This window comes from Gymnogyps californianus, chromosome 3, assembly GCF_018139145.2.
Source record: "Gymnogyps californianus isolate 813 chromosome 3, ASM1813914v2, whole genome shotgun sequence".
In the NCBI taxonomy this organism is placed as follows: domain Eukaryota; kingdom Metazoa; phylum Chordata; class Aves; order Accipitriformes; family Cathartidae; genus Gymnogyps; species Gymnogyps californianus.
In genome coordinates this window covers 37,141,967-37,159,906 of record NC_059473.1, presented here as the reverse complement: position 1 = coordinate 37,159,906, position 17,940 = coordinate 37,141,967, and the positions used below count along the sequence as shown (strand labels likewise).

Below are 17,940 nucleotides of genomic sequence, written 5' to 3'. Positions count from 1 at the left end.
AAGCCTATAACTAAATATAGGGGAAGGATTATAACTTATCTGATCCCCATAGGTGCATTGCAGTCATGTCAGAAACCAAGGATGGGCTGTGGGGTGCCTTAGAATTTGAAATCCTTCATAATCCTGGTACTTCAGTTTAAACTTGTTTCCACTAATTCACTCTTCTAATTTCTTTCTTTTTTTTTTTTTTTTGGAATACGGTTTGGTTATTTTGACATTAATTTTATAAATACTTAAGAATTTTACTACGAGGGTCAAGAAAATTGACTGCTCTTATCATGTGCTCACTCTGTTTGTATAGGCTTCTTTAGACAAACATAACTTATTTCTGACTGTTTCTTATGTATAAGATGCATCTCAGCTGTGCACAAAAGAGCACAACATAGTTATCTCCAGGTCATGGTACCGTCACAGACATACCCACTGCCACCGACGTGCTGACTGACGCTATTATTGCAGATGCACTCACCTCACTGTACGTCTAGGTATCCCCGGTCCATCTGGCCAGCCAGATGGTGCCAGAGCATCCCTAGCAGATCCGGCTCTGTGCAGAAACAGCCTCAGGAGGAACCAAAAAAAATGTGTTCAGCTTTGAGGTATTAGTGAGCACTACAGTAGCCTGCCTGACAGGATTCAGCCCACACCGCCTCTTTCCCTGCAGCCTGCCCTCACCATCCCACCGAGGGCCAGCCTGGAAGGACCTGCCTTCACCCTCTTTTGCTGAAGCTGTTTTGTGGTGTGCAGAATAACAAAGCCACCAAGGGGAGCAAGAGAGAGAGAGAAATGACTGTCTCACCCTCTGGTTGGGTTCACTAGATAGCAGTGAGGAAACCTGGTTTTGAATCCTGTACTGCTTAATGCTTTGATGCTTTATACAGTGCTTCTGTATTTCTGTCTGGCATACCCTGGACAGAAACAACTGGCAACGTATTGAGCAGCAGTAAGCCCCACATATTGCATGCATGTATTGTTTTACTCTGTTATCCCTGATTCATTTGTGCACAGTTTGCCTGACAGCACCAGACCTGTGGCATATGTGCATTCTGAAAGGGCGTGGTGTGGCTGGGAAGTCCAAAATTTTCTAGAAGTGCCAGACTTACTGTGCATGCACTGAGGAGCATGTGACCCATGGAAATGTCTGGGATTTCCTGCACTTTAGCAGACTTTTCCGAATTGTGGTGGTGTAGCTGATCAAGTTGCCAGCTGAAATCCCAGATAAATGGGAATCTCTAAGAAAAGCTAGATTAGATGTGCAATAGCCCTGCTTTAACAATGCTGCCGTTGGACAAGGAGGGTTCCCCTCCCTCCAATGGGTGTCTGACTACTCACATAGGGAGTTTCTCTTTGTCTCTGGCCCCAGTATTTGTTTGCTCTAAGGACAGTGGAGCATCCCCATATGATGAATAGTCTTGGAGCTTATGGTCCGAGGCAGGGGATGTGGAACTGAGCACCTTTGGATGGAGAAAAGTGAATCCTGCTCTCCCGCACCCTCCATGGGGGAAAAGGGAGAATGGATCAGCAATCCCTCTGCTTTTCACAGTGACACTGCTTAATTTTTGAAAGGTCTTGCACAATTAAGGGAAGGATATGGCTGTGAATACCAAGAAATTCCAATCTTTTGCGGCCTGGAGTAAGGCATTAAAAATCCAAAGGGAGGTGAGATATGCCCCTCACCTTGTTCTGTTGGCTACTTTAGGAGCCTTTTTTGTTCACCAGCTTTTGCCATGTCCAATCTAGGAGCCACGCTCGGAAGCACGACCCTCCTTGCACCAGGCAAGCGACCAGAGCCTGCAAAGCTGAGCACAATGGCCCTTACCCCCTTTTGTAGATTCAGCTTCCAGTCACTGCCTCTTGCTAGCACTTAAAAAATCCAGCATTTTGGGTGTTATTAAATGTTTAGAGGTCTAGTATGACATTTCTGAGAAGAAATAATGTCCATCTTTTGTAAAAATTAGACGTGGGGATCTGAAACACCAAAAGGAAAATTGCGACAATAGGAAATTCTGAGATCAGTAAGATCAAAATATATGGGCTCTTTTCAGAAGTTTTGAGGGGAGGACTTGTAATCTTGAATAAATGCTTTTATATTTTATTGATGGCATTTGCTTTCTCGGAACACGCGTTTATCTTTTTTCCTATACACGGATTGTAAAATATTGCTAAATCTTGTCTGAGGAGGAAACAGAAGATTAATACCTTTTTCTTTTAACAAAATGTTCTGTAAATTGTCTGATAAATCAAAAAGCCTAAAGGCATTTATGTTCTTTTATAAATAGGGTAGATTTGAAGGACATCGATTTCTGTCCATTTAATATAACTGGTAAAACCAACCAATTGTTGACTTAGCTAGACTATTGACTCTCTTGACTCAGTTTGTGATTTTATGCGTTTGTAAATACCAAGACGGTGTTTAGGTATTACTGTATGTGGTACGGTATTCCCTCACATTCTGGGTGAGATGACTGACCAGTGGTAGCTCGGCAGTCAGTGTGACCAGGTAATAAAAGCAATTGCAGATGGAAAGGACCAAAATGAAACCTCACAGGCTTCCTTTCTCCTACCTTCCCAGTACTTGGGAGATTACTGAAGAAAATGGCAGAGAGCATCACTGCTGCCCAGTATCTGTATGCATTCTTCATCAAACTTCTTCCAGCATGACCACTCATTCACGTTGCTCCATCATCCATTCTTTTTTTCCTTCACCAAATCATCCGGCTTTCAACTCACTCCATGTGTAACAAGCACCCTTTGCGTATATGTCTCACCCCCACCTCTGCCTCTCATCCTCCCCAGCAGCCACCCATGTGAGTACCCTACTCACCGCAGAGCTCTCGCTCATAAAACCCAGACAAATCCACAAGCTGTTCATCTTTACCCCTAGCAACATCTGTCGAGGTGGATAAAGGTTTGCTCCCGCTCACCCTCCCTCCCAGCCAGCTACGGGGAGATGTAGTGATGGTTGCTTTAACTGTCCTTGCCCACATCTGAGAGTACTTGAATGTTCTTCCACGTTTTTCCTCCTCTCTCTCCCTGTGGGGAACAGTCTGTGAAGACACACCTCGAGTTCACTAGTGCTCACGCGCAGTGGAGCCAAAACGCGTGCTGCAGGAGTACCTTCATCCTCAGCATGGCTTTCTGCAGCAGGCTAACTTTGGCGGAGGTTTCCCATCCAAAGGCTGAGCTAGCTCAGCCTTGCTTGGTGTAAAAAATCTTGCAATATCACTGTATGTCCCAGTGTCCAAGCATGTAGCTCTAAGATTGAGGCTCAGCCAGGAGAAACCAGATTTTTTTCTCAAATCATAATAGAGCAGGAATGTCTGCTTAGTTGAAAAATGTTCAGCTATCTGCCTATAAGATGTTAAAAGAAACTAAACACTGCTGGGATTTTACTTATATATAGCTTATCATTCCTAACATTTCAGTAAGATGAAAATAACCCAAAGTCAAATCATGGAACTGGCACTAATGTTAAGAGCATTAACAGATAAAACAGGTGTTAAAGGTGCTGAAGAAAAGGTGTGTAACATTAGCGCTGTATTCAGCTCACCTTAGCATGCTGATTCACTGTGAAAGGTAGGATGTGGAGACTGATCTATAAGGCAAACTCACAAAAAGAGTGCCCTTTACTTTGCCTGTGCTGTGCTGCAAAAATCTTCCTCTCCCAGATATGTTTTTCTGAAAAAGGTTTATATCTCAAATATGAACACTAGAATGTATCCTTATTCTTGTTTCCTTGCATAACTGCGATTTGGATACTGGAAAAAAAAGTTGCAGAGATATTAGTCTTCCTTATTTCTTTATTTCTAGTCTGCCTTGATATAATCTGAAGAGCATACACATTGCAGTCAAAGAGGTAAAAGCAGCTCATGTAGACATCTGTGAGATAAATTTTAATGAGAAAAATACTTCATCTGCAGGGAAGGGGGGGAAAATTGTGCCTTCGCACAAACAGATTCATTAGCAACATAGAAGATCATTTCAGTGTAACTAATGCGACTGCGGGGAAGTTATGCCAGTTTTCATTAGCCATGAATTCTCCCTCATTTTCCTGTAAATTATTATTTCTGCAGCCAATTGCAACAAATTAGGGAAGTTATATATTTGGTACTTGAAAAATTATGAATGTTCAAACTATCTGTTTCCTTGTTTAACAAGTCTGACATAGCCCCTCCCATGCCACCCAAGCACTGTGTCAAACCACACACTGCTGCCTGGAAAGGGCATTCGTTGCCTGATAGTACTCCTACAGAACCAGGAATTTCCAAACCTAAACTTTGATTCCTGCACTAGCTTTTCCTCTCAGAGGGCCTTGAAACATCCTTTTCTTATTTCCTTATGTGGAAAATAGTAGCCTTCCTCTGTCTTCTGTGCTCATGTGTGTTTCTAAGAGATTAAATGTCTTCTCTCAAAAAATGCTGTCCATCACTTACCTTCGTCATTCAAGATCTTCTCACCACGGGGCTGAACAATTCGTGTTCTTCTGGCTCCTCCCTGTGTGCCACATACTCTCACTGACTTTTAAGCAAAATTTCATATGAAACTTAAAAATCACTCTGATAGTATCTGTAAGTATCTTAAATAGTCCTACCTCACATTTACTCATCTTCTTTTTCACAAATTTATGTTCCATTAAGTCAGTACACCACTAGTGTGTAGGAAGCAATCTGGGTCCTGACCCTGATCCTGGGCTGACTGAACCAATGACAAGATGGCTGTTGCTTGCAATGGGCTGTATATGACATGACATCCAGTATTTCCACACCACTGTCCCTGCAGAAGGGATGACGTTGCACCTGGTGGCTTTCCAGATAGCTCTTTAAGGCCAAGAATAACCTGTATCTTTTACACTTCCTTCCAGGCTCTCCCTGGGCTAGTAGGACTCCTTGGCAATGCGTGTGACTCCTGTTGGGAGCTGTCAGGTTCAGCTTATCAGACACAGTTGTGATGTGAAGACCCTTACAGCCCATACCCATTTTAAGACTATAAGCATTTTCTTGGGATAAATCAGTTATCTTCTGTTTCTCTGGTTATTTCGGTACAGGATCCAGAGGAGCCAAGAGTATCAACGTAAGAGGAGATCTGCTAGTAGCCATGCAGCTTTTTCAGGCTTTGAGGGACATAGCATGTTCTTGTCTTGGCCACTTAATGGTTGAGCTGGTACCATCACTAACCTGCCCTGCCTTGTGCCTAGGAGCTTTATGAGCAGAAGAACAAGTTCACTGGTAGGCATTCAGCCAGCAATCGGAGATGACCTTGCATTAACCTGATGGTGGCTATGTAAGCAGATTCATCCTTGCTGGGAAACAGCACAGACGATTGCACTTTGGAGAATGTGGAGGGTCACTTGTAATCTCTGGGCTGTCCTGGCAGAGCCTGTGAACAGTCTGTGGGACCTCTGCTTCTCTTGAGACATGAGTAAGCCTCCAAAAACATTTACCATGATATTCTGAAAAGGCAAAGATGGTACTTCTTTACTTTGAAAATAAAAGCGTGACTTTAATCTGATGTTAATGGATCTCAGTTATTGGGGTAGGATCACCGCAGGCCACCAAGCCAAGCTTTGCTTTCTGTGGAAATGTAAAGGTGAGATGGGTGACTCATGAGGCTGTTTTCTTCTTTTATGCATCTGTGTATTTGTTTGTTTATATTAATGGTGCTGCTAGCAATAAACAAGTAGGCTCTGAATTAACATCACCGAAGTGGAGAGGAGTTTTGGCTCAGGCCCACTGAAAAGAGTTTCACACAGTGTAGTATGGATGTTCCCAGAGGGCAATGCTAGAGTTTCCCATCTAGTGCTTCTTAATTTCCCTGTACAGTAATTCACAGAAAGACAATGGCAATACAGCATTTAACCTGAAGATGGGAATCTTTCCACTGTATCTGGATTATTGGATAGTATGAGCTACATGCCTGGTTGCTACCTCCCCATTCATTCTTCATGGGTGGACGGGAGAGACTTAAAACCTGCCATGGTCCCACAGCATCAACCCAGAGCTAGAAAGCACATGCTCCCAGGCATGTGGAGATGGGGTACTTGAAGTAAGATTATAATCTGATGAGGCTGTGTAAGGAAATTCTGAAAGAAATATCTATTTGTTAAATGATATGCACTTGGTGGGGTTGTTACTTTCATAACTGTGCTTGTTGATAGGGGCATGTACTACTACGAGTATAAATTGTGACTTGAGAGGGCTACAACTCTAATAGCTAAAAGTCAGCCCAAAGTAAGTATACATTGAATCTCATTTGATATCTCCCAGTATATAAACCTAAAATAATTACAAGCAAACAAGTAGATTTATTCTGGATTCCCTAACATTAGTAAAGCCAAAACCTGACCTGCATATATTAATAGCTGGCACTAAATGTACATTTAACTATATAGTATGGTTAGTATAATTACATATCTGTACACATAATTGTATAGCCTAAATATTGCATTCATATTTTTCCTATCTTTAAAATATATGCCATCAACAGAAAGGTTTAATCACTTGGTGAATGCAAAATACTGAGTGTTTGATGCTCTCACTTAATGGTTTAAACTATCTAATCTTGTAGCATATCAGCTCTCATTGTTTATTAGTAAATTAAATGCCATTTGTGTCAGAGACCTATAATGGCTTGGGTTAATGCAATCACCTCTAAGAAGAGCTACCCTTGAAGCCTGCTGAGACATTTTAAACGGTAGAATGCAACCATAGCAGAGCAATGTCGCATGAGCAAAAGACGTGGAAACTGTGGTAAATGATAAGTCTCTTTCACTTCCTGTATTGTAGTAAATCGTAAAGAAACAATTTGAGTGCTTTAGGAACACTATGCGTTGGGAGTTTTAAGTAGTCTCCTGTGAAGATTGACTTTGATTATGAACCTTGGTAGTTCTTCCATTTGACAGAAGAGTTACTATAGTCCAGTTGACACATTATTGATATATTGGAGGGATGGGAGTATTAGGTTGTCATTAAACTTGAGTGGAATATTTTCTCACTTACTGCAAACTTTAAGAACTTGTTAAGTTTTAAAACATACGCTATTCAAAGGTACCTGTAATTGTTTTTCCAAATGTATTTCTTAAAGATTGGTTTAGGTGCTTTTTTGTCTCTTGAGGTTGAAGGAGGTTTATTGCCATTATCTATTTACATTATGATCTTGGAATAATCTGATCTGTACTCAAAAAATATTCTGAGAGAGCTTATTGTGATGACTTTAAATATATGCAACAGAAAAATAATCCCTGTTTAAAGTTTATCTTTTCCTTTACATATTCATCATCTCATATTTAATAGCAGAGAAAGAAAGGGCATTATGGTTCTGAAGGGAAACAAATGGACTTCAGGAAATTGCAACAGATTCACCAGCTGGCCAGAGGAGGGAGTGATGCAGCCTTTCTGGCTGGTGAGATCAATGTTTCAGCCTAAATCGAAATGTAACAGCTATTTTGGCAATCTGCTTTTGTGCCATTAAATCTTGATTAATCCAATAATAAGAACAATAGGTTATATTATACTCTGTCTACTTCAAATGAAGACAACCCTTATGAATTCAGTAGGGATGCATAAATATTAAAGGTAGTAAAAGTGGGGCACACCCAAGCTCATAGCTAAAAATTTGATAGTGCACTGGGGATTCCTGACTCTCCTTGTGTTGAAGCAAAGCTTAAGAAACGAATTTGCATGCAGTAGGAGCTTTATGTATTGTGGGTTTTAAATAGTACACCAAGAACATTAGTGAGATTTAAATCAGGCACAAGTACAAAGCAGAAGAAACACAGCCTTTTCTTCAGTTGTGTCTTAGCTTCTAGGCAACATAAAGATAATGAGCAAGTTCTGTGAGTATCTATATAGCCAAGGGAGTAATATTGGTATAGCACTGAGAGAAAAGCTTTTAAAACCGCTAATCTACTCCTGTTTCTTAATGGGTAAAAAGGAAAGCTGATGGATCAAAATTACCATGCAATCAACTTTGTGTTTATGTCAGAATTCACTATTGCCTATTAACACTGCTGCTATTTGACCATAATTAATAATAGGAAGGACAAAATTGCATTACACAAAAATGGAGGAAATATTATGACTGTGGAAGGAAGGAGCTGGCTGGAGGGTAGGATAAAAGAAAAGGAAAACCAGAACTGGGAAAGGGGAAGAGCGTCAATCTTCCAAAGTAATTAAATGTTATCTACTATTCTAGTATTTCCTTGGCTGTCATTCCATATATCTTTAAAGATGCAGAAAACTGAAAATATCATATATTTTTGTTACCTAAATATATTAATATCTCTGCCTATAGAAATCGGGACTATGCTAAAGCAGTTTTTCTGTTGCTAACTACTTTGGGTTCCAAGCAGTCACTTTGGTTGCTGCCTACAGTCAGTGCTGTCTGTTCAGGAGCAGAAAAAGTAGCAGAGATCTTTCTTCCATATCCAGCAAGTGTACGCTTGAGGTAGGTTGGCTACAGCTAGAGTAAGATCCCTCATTTTCTTCTGAAGACATATGTCTAAGTGACACCAATATAAAAGTATTGCAGAATCGATAGACTTGCTGGGAAATGGCATATGCATAGCTAGGTTCAAGAGCTAACTTGTCGCTGATAGAAGTTTGGCAGGGACAATACTGGTTTGAGGATCCTACTCCCAAAGCAGCCCTAACCCTGTTGGATGCTTTCTCATGTTTTAATGTTCCAGATGCTGTGGCCTCTGTATGGGCTGTTCTGCAGCTTGAGAGCCACCTAATTTATCTCCTGTATTCATTTCATCCCGGCACTTTTGTCATCCCCAGAGCTCCCTCTCCTCCTTGGCATTTCACCCTGTCACCTGTTCCTAAACTGCTGAGCCTGTGGCTAGCACGGGGGCAGTTAGCACAGCTGCCCCTGGGAGACTGCTGCCACTTTAGCCACTTACTAGCCATCTGGCCCTGATCAAATCTCTGATGATAGCCCCCACGCTAGCAGAAGTAACAGTATTTTGATGTGTTGAAATGCTGTTATGAAATAGTACGAAAACGAGACATGGCGCTGACGATAGCTTGGTCCTATGAACTACGCTGGTTTAGGTAAAGCTGCATTTTTTTTTAGCAAGGCACCACTCCAAAGAAAACATTTTGGCTTGTTCTTTCTTATGGTGACAGAGTTTCATCTTAAGTGGTAAAGGGCAAGAGTATATTTTTAGACTCACTTTCCTCCCTTGTAAGTGTGCTGAAGGGCTATTTGAACTGATCACTTAATATAATTGTCTCTCTTTGGTCTGACGTCAGGGATGGTGGGGTGGAAGAATAATGGTCACATCTGCAGGTGATAGAACATACACTGATGTATTTCAGAAAAACTCAACCAGTTTCAGCATAGGAGGGCTAACTGTGACACACACTAAGAAGCTTGTCCTGCTACTTTAGTATTCAATCTCATAGCTCTTTAGACTTAATTTCAAAGTGTTTATTTGCATCATTGCTGAAATACTGCTTCCTTTCTAATCTAATAACTGATGCAATTGCTTAAGCGTATGCAGCCTGGTTTCTCAGTAGTCCTTGTTCACGCTGTTTTCCGCATCTATGAAGCACTGTTAGAGCAAATGGAGAAGTGGCAGCTGTTTGCATCAATAAGGCTAATGAAATACAGAGCACATTTTCTCTGTAAATTGGCGAAATATCCAGGTATTTCGCCAATCTCCGCAGCACACAGCGGGCCAAATTCAGCCAAGTGCAGCTTCTAGCAAGTAGCTGAGACATACAAGGAAGTCTCTTTTCTGGTGTAAACATGGTTGCATTTATACAATCAAGCATGAGCTGATTGTAAGTGGAGCACAGGTGGATGTAGATTGTTGTAGTAGCAAGTCTTGCATGCATTTACAATGTGGTGGGTCTCTAAAAGTTGGCATTAAGAAGTATATAGAGTCAATATAAGGGCATTGGTAGCAAGAAAAACCACCAGTGAAAGAAATTATGAAGCAGCCCTTTCCTAACCCTTCACCCAATTTAATTTATACAATCTGCCATGATCTCAGCTTTAAGCCTGGATTAAAGCCCCAGATTCAGTGCTGGGATAAACTGAATTCCACGGGAATTGTGCCCATTCACACAAAGAGAGTTTGTTCCCATAGAATAATGATGTGCCTTTCCGCCAATAATTTTACCACTTGAATGCCAAGTTACAGTCCAGAGACACTTGCTTAATATTCCTGCTTCGCTTGGTGTAAAACTGGCACCTCCAAGAGCTCCTCTGCTCTGGCCAGTTTGGTATATCACTGCAAGCTTTCAAAAAAAGGACTGCCTTCAGCGTTCTGCCTGGATAATTTCCCAGTCATCTAGTGCTCCCTAGCAGATGGCTACATCCATCTCCGCTACAGTCAGCAGCAACTTCCTTCCTATACCCGTTAGCAAAGCTAGCGGAGTTGTAACCATCCTGTGCGTATATTGCTGAGACACTGACATCAGTGGGAGCCTACACAGCCGTACGGCTCTGCCTGCGTCAGTCAGAGGCGGTGAGGATCAGGGATTAATAAATAGCAGGCAATCAGTAGCACCAACATTGAGACTCAATCTATTGGAACTATTTCACTTTGGATGGTTTTATTTAATTTTTTAAAAAGCTTTCCTCACTCAGCCAAGCCCATTACCTCCTACGTTCTTCCCTCGTTGGCCTACATTTCATAGGTTCAGTTTGCATATTCGTTCTGCCTAAGTGGCGCAGCTGCATCCAGTGCTTTTTTGCCTATTCAGGGCTTTTCTTCTTTTCAGTTCAACCTTTTTCTCCTTCATTTGGCAAGTCATTGCGGGGAAGCATAGATGTAAGGGTGTGTTTGCTTGTTTATTTCATGTACATGACAGAGCACTTATATAATTTTTGAACATTTAGGTGCTCACTGATCCTATAGAAGCTAACTGCACCTGACATTTTATATTTCCCTGCTAATTGGGTTTCTGGAAAAACTTTCAAGAGCATTAACATGAAAATGACAGGAGCAATCCCTGTGGTTCTTTTCCCCTTCAGCTCTCTGCAGTAAAAGAACATCCTGCACTGCTTTGTTTTTCAGGTTGATGGCTTCCTGACGCTTCTCTTTGGCCTGGCTAGCATTAATACCCTTACAGTAATCAGTGTGACTCGCTACATCAAGGGCTGCCATCCTGAGAGAGGTAAGGAATAAAGGCAAGTCCAGTTCTGCCTTAATTGAACCTGGTGCAAATCTGTATTTCTTTCAGTCACAGGCTATATCAAATATAAATTAGATGCATTGGAAACCAGAAAGTAACACAGTCATTTACATTACAAACATGTTTGCACAGAATCCTTCAGGGTTAACCCCAATAAAAGCCAAATTATTACTAATACACTTTGGTCACCTTGGGTTAAATTCGCCCTTGTGGCAAAGATGCCACAGGTCCTGCTGACCCTCTGTATTCTTCAAAATGCAACTTAAATGACTCCTAAGTGATGCATACATCGTTGTCTGGATCTCACCGTAAGCAGCGAATTTCATCTGCTATGAGATGATGTTTGGGAAGTTTCCAGTCATTGATAAGATCCTTGGTTCAGAAGGCTGCCCTACATACAAACATTTTCACTCTTCAGGGTGTTTTGCCAGGGTTTGCACACAGCAGGCATCATGGACCGCTTTAGATGGCGCTGGGAACATTCAGTCTGCACAGCTTGCCTCCAGCTTTGGTAGCATTGTGCAGCCTGCCATCCCCACATGCTGCTCTGGCCTCCCCTCGGTGGACAGTTTCACACCACAGAAGATGAAAATTACTCCTACCATCCCCAGAACTGACCATGACTCGACTCTGCCCGGACAGTCCCTGTCTCCTGCCTGTATCCCAGATCAGTAAAGCATCATCACCACAGCCTCACACCCACACTTCTTCCTTCTCTAGTACCCTGTTGATCTGTAACCTGAATATCTCAAACAACCACTGTTCATTACTCTCTCCAGTGACAGAAACCTTTTACTGACCACTCTCTCTCTGGTTTTTTGAATTTCATTTTTTTATTAACCTTTGGTATAAATGCCTCTGTAAAGGCATGCAAGTGTCCCACTGTACAAATCTGGTCTGAAATCCTTTACACGTTTTCCTGCCCTGTGAAGCCCTCATCAGCAAGTCTATATAAACATGCCGTCATCTACCCCTTTCCCTTTATGCCTCTTTACATCACCACACTCACCCCAGGCACTCCCTTTCACAGGACCAATAGAAAGCTTTCCTTACCATTCGTCCTCGACCCCCTGCCTGCTGAAAACTTTGACTTCCACTGAGAGCCTTATGTAATCTCTCTCCTTTATACCTACACCTTCCATAAATTCTCCCTGGTCTTCCTTTCACCCATCCTTAGATAAATGTATTATCAATTTTCATGCCTTTGTTATGACTGGCTTGCACCATCTTTCAGGCAGGAACCTATTAATGTCCACAGGTAAAGCATGCGTAAATACACTGGATGCATCATATGGGTTTTTCTCTCTAATAGCATGAGTAGTATTAGCTGTGAAAAGAACTTCTGCAGGGAGGTCTTTTTTCCACAGGAAGTTCTTCTGCAGTTTGTTGTAATGACAGACTTGATGAAGTTAATTTTCAACACAAACTGCTGTTGGAGCTGCTAGAAGTTGACTGTGACTTCATAATATGCAATGAATATAAAACCCACATTTCTCTTTTGCAAAGCTGTATCACATGTTCATCTGAGGGTGTGCATAATTTATGTTTGCCTCCTGAGGAAATCTGAGCAAGTACCCAGTATAACTTTACAGAAATGTTGAGGAACAGAGACTGGTGGATGCATAAATATTTCCCACCTAAACAAAGAAATAACCACAATGTATCGCAACAGCAGGACAGATTAAATAATTTGTATTGAATGGCTAATGTTGTTCGAGCATCTAATGTATTTCCTCCTTTTTAATAGGTAAAACCTTGAAGTGAATAAGAAAATCCTCTGAATTTAGACATCTTGTTTGTTTCTATGTAAAACTTAACATACAACTGTTTCCTGCTTTTTACAAAATTGCAAAACATAAGTCTAACGTAGAATTTGCTAATTCTGCAGTGCTCAACAAACACATTGTCTCCTGCTTAAAAGTCATTCATTTCCACTGTTCACAAATGGTCTTGAACACAAGCCTGACAGATGCTTTCACATTTAAGCTTTTCTTATGAATATGCTTTTTTTGGTCTTAATATTTTTTTAAATAACTGTATTTTCCTTATTAGCTGTTGGTATAGGAGTGCATTTAGATTTCAGAGATATGTTTGCCTTTCTAGATATTGTTTTCTGACTAAACCATGCCATTGCAGGTCACTGCATCAGCAACAGCAATATGACGGTGGCTCTGGTTCTCATTTGGATAGCAGCTTTCTTCTGGTCAGCAGCTCCATTACTCGGCTGGGGCAGTTATACAGGTAACAGGTATCTTTCAGTTGTACTTATTTGGCACCTCCCCACTTAACTGAACAAAGATACTTACCTTTCCTTCTTGCTGTTTGTGATAAACCAGACCAATTATCAGTGGAACTGAGAAAATCATTCATCATACATGACGTACGCGCAGAGTGTTGCCTGCTTTGGTATCAGCTACAAAGAGATTTTTTTGAAGATATCACAGGAAAGACTTGGACCAAGTGCATATTACCTATGAAAAAAGAGAGGCCAGAAATATTTGGCATGGTTAAGCAATGAGATAAAGGAAACTATCAAAAGACATCCTTCAAAAACTGTCAAGATTAGGAAGCTAGAAAAGAACACAAGTTCCAGCAAGTTAAACTTGAAACTATAATAAGACAAGCCAGAAAGATTTGGTGAAACAGTTTGTTGAAAATATGAAAACTAACATAGTAGAAGAAGAAAAAAATGTCAGAAAGTTTGTCAGTCCAAGAAGTGATTAGGGTGCAAGATAAGGCTATAGCAAAAAAGGAGGGGGGGGGGAAAGGAAAAATTTTGAATAGTGAACACAGCGGTAATTCAATGGCTAAGGGATATTACCATACCAGAAAATTTCTTCATGGGGAAAAGTTGGAGAAATTGTCTCAAATTAAGTCTCTAAAAGTTCAACAAAACAAATCTCTAGGAAAAATGGTAACGATACAGGAGTCCTAACAACTGAAATCATGTGACTGAAATTGTCTAGCAGTTATCTGCCTGGATCCTGTAGGCATCTGCATCCTTTGAGAAGTCACGAAATCTATGAAGACTTATTAAAGCAGCTATGTGAATATATCCTCTTACTTATTAAATACATAAGCTTTGAGGTATCTCTGGACCCTTGAAGTATGGGTGTGAGATAAGCATCCGTTCCTATAATTGGCTAAATCTTTTGTCCTTCCCAAATCAAAATGTTACCAGGATATTAGGCTTAATGGATCTTTTGTTTGAGACAAAACCAAACTTTTTATTAGACTGTTCTAATTTTATGTCATGTTTTTGCACTCTGGATATGTCATAAACTTGGGGGATTTGGACTGGTCATTTTCTGTGTATCTTCTGATGATCTGTGTTTTCTTTTTACATTAATCTTATTAGCTCTTCATTTGTAGAAGGATTTCTGATGTCCCTTTTTGGCCTTAAACTGGAGTCAGGGACTTTCTGGGCATCGCTGCCTTGTCCGGGCATCCAAGTGCCCCCATGGATCTTGTCTGCACTTTGGATTCAATTCCTTGACAGTGGTCTTCAAAACCACTTCTAGGAGCACCTTCCCCTACTGAGAATCACAGCGATTTCAGGTTCCTAGGCTATCTGACTCTAAACACATTTCCATTGAGGGCACCCGTGGACATGTGGGAGCCCAGCAATGGCAAGTCCAGCAGCAGGCAGCGGAGCAGGCAGAGGGTGCCAGCAGACCACAGCACATTACACCTGGCTGTCTCAGACCTCTCACTTCTACACAGCAGCTGCAGGGGTCCCGAGAACCCCCTTGATTTTTGGAAATGCCACTTGCCAGCGTCCCTGTGGAGGGGGGAAACACAGCTCTGAATTCTGACTCGCAGAAAATCTGCAGGATTTTCTTTTCATGTCATCTGGAGGCTGCTTTCATTTTTCAGTCAAAAGTTTTCACAAACCAGAAGCCTGGAATTAAACCAGATTTTATGGTTATCTTTTTGAATCTTGAGGTCTACTGATGAAAAAGACAAAGGAGACAAAAATCTATTTCTATTACTGAACACATCCAGACAGCAATACCTAGAGCTTTTGGTGATAAAAATACCGAGCTCTTTTTGATGAGAATCATAAAAGAGATTTTAATCTTTTGCTCCTTTAATTCATCCTGTCTAAACCTCCTATCACCTGTGAGGAATTAAGGGATTTTTTTTTCATCAGAATTATCACTGGATGTGAGGGAGAGATCTGTTGCTAAATCATGCAGGCTTCACCTGTACTGTATCTCCAGGACTTGTTAATACTTGACTTACATAATTTTGGTTCATGCTTCATTTGTTTGTAATTCAATTTGCTGCCATAGCTGTCAGAAAAAACAGCTTTTTCCACTTAAAAAGAAAAATCAATAATTCACAAATTTATAGAAAACCTCTAATGCTAGCGAACTCAAGTTTTCTATCAGGACACATGTGCAAACATGTCTGAGGGTCTAAAGAAGTCAACTGTTATTCAGGAAAGTATTTAAGCAGAGACTGCGCCTTATTCCCACTGCCTTTCCCTTAAGTACCTGATCGGCTAATGTCCTTTTGTAAATCCCACTAGCTGCAGACCCTGCAATCTATCTGACTTCATTTTTAAGAGCCTGCAGCTCCTTTGTAGTTGCAGAACTGTATGGTTCCCATTTAGCAAAAGGTCTCATATCTTTCTAAGTATTTATATGTTTCATCTTTCCATAATCTTTATCATTAGCTGTATCAATTTGCTTTCATGGCTCTTACTACAGTAAAAATTCCATTGCCTTTTTGTTTCTATTAAAAAAACCCTCAATATTCTTATTTTCTGATTTGCTATGTAAAAGTAGTGACTTTTTATATTTGGCATATTGTCTCTTTACAATTGCTTGTTATGCTGTTACAGGATCTTAGGATGTTATTGCTGTAACATCTTAGGAACTTACTATGTAGAAGATTATGACAAATAAGAGCAGATAACACCCAAGAATATCAAACCTACTGAATGATTACCATTTTTTTTCTTTTCTAATAAAGTATCACAATTTCCCATCCTGAAACAACAATTTGTGCATTATGCATTTACACTGGAAACCTAAACTGGGCAGAATGATAAAACGCATTAAAACTTGTTACGGTCTGGCTGGTCTTGAAAAATTGTTTATGTAGGAAATTATGTCATGACTTATTAAATCAGAAAGATCAATCCATTCTTTAGTGCTTAAAAGAAGAAAAATACAGCATTTGAACTGATAAATTAATCGCTCAAAAGCAGATAAATGTTCTAAAAATGCTAACCAACTTATTTTTGCTTTCCAGATCGCATGTATGGCACATGTGAGATAGACTGGGCAAAAGCCAACTTCTCTACAATCTACAAGTCCTACATTGTCTCCATTTTTATCTGCTGTTTTTTCCTACCTGTCACAGTCATGGTCTTCTCATATGTGTCAATTATCAATACTGTCAAGCTAAGTCATGCATTAACAGGACTGGGTGATCCCACAGACAGACAGAGGAGAATAGAGCGGGATGTGACCAGGGTGAGTTTGTGTTTCATGTTGGGTGAAGAATATGAGATTTGTTTAAAACTCCTCCCCTGCCAGTTGGCTAACATTGGTGCCACATCACATGTGAAAAATAGCCTAACTATAATTGGAGTGGGTTACACAGCACAAAAACAAAAATTTTGTTTGGCATATGCTCTTTTCTTTCAGAAGTTATGTTACTTCTGAGCATACACACAAGTTGTTACAGTGGAGCTTTCAATTTACTTACCGTTGACTTAAGCCTACCTGAAACCTTCTGAATGCAAATAAACATACAGGGGACTGTAGCTATTTTCATTCCATTAGATGAGGCATTGCTCAAGCACACCACCATGCCAAAATTTAATATATAGCTTCTAGGTCTGCCTGGTTCCATCAAAGCAAACCTTTTGCTTGCCTGTATTCTCCTGTGAGCCATACCCACAGGACAATCTGAACGTTTCCCTTCCAGCAAAGTGTCCAAGCTACTATTCCCAGTGTATTGCTTCCCTGATGTAGTCTTCCAGAATAGATTTAAGACTATTCTTCTTCTGTCTTTTAGGTTTCTATTGTCATTTGCACAGCCTTCATTATTGCATGGTCACCATATGCTGTCATCTCTATATGGTCTGCCTATGGTCACCCTGTGCCCAACCTTACCAGTATCCTTGCCAGTTTGTTTGCTAAGTCTGCCAGCTTCTACAATCCCATTATCTACTTTGGAATGAGCTCCAAATTTCGGAGGGACATTTTCGTCTTGTTCCATTGTGCCAAGGAAGTCAAGGACCCTGTGAAGCTCAAACGTTTCAAAAACCTCAAGCAAAAACAACAAGAGCCCCCTCAGAAAGAAGAGAAGTATGGAGGAGAAATGCACCCCGCACCAAGCCCTGATTCTGGGATGGGAAGTCCAACCAACACCCCACCTCCAGCAAACAGGGAAGTGTATTTTGGTATTCTCAATACACCATCTAATAACCCTGATATTGAATGTGATAGACTGTAAGTTTTGCAGCCACTTACTTAACACATGCACCCACTTTGTGTTCAGGAAGACCCTCTTCAGATCAGCGCTTGAGTGACTTTCTAATTCCCAGTCCATCTGTTTCCTGCTATAGCACTGATGACTATACAACTCAAGCAAATCAGACGGTAAAGCAATATTTTCCTTCTATGTAGGTACAAAACGCTATGAAGCACATTACAATGTGGGCAGTACACCCAGTGCCAGCAACATTCGATTTTCACATGCATGCAGGAAAAGGAAGGCTGACTTGTGAAGAGCAGGCACTAGCTAGCAAAAATAACTAGTATGTTCCTATCCAAGTTTT

At 40.8% G+C, this 17,940-nt stretch overlaps 1 protein-coding gene across 1 annotated transcript in view; it reads left to right on the top strand.

Moving 5' to 3' along the window:
* LOC127015162 (opsin-5-like) overlaps positions 1-17,615 on the top strand; it is a 30,272-nt gene extending 12,657 nt beyond the window's left edge. The window contains exons 3-6 of the mRNA XM_050894932.1: positions 11,024-11,123; positions 13,278-13,382; positions 16,404-16,627; positions 17,175-17,615. Of these exons, the coding sequence (XP_050750889.1) occupies positions 11,024-11,123; positions 13,278-13,382; positions 16,404-16,627; positions 17,175-17,615 (870 nt within the window). The remainder of the gene's footprint in view (positions 1-11,023; positions 11,124-13,277; positions 13,383-16,403; positions 16,628-17,174) is intronic.
* The last annotated feature ends 325 nt before the right edge of the window (positions 17,616-17,940 follow it).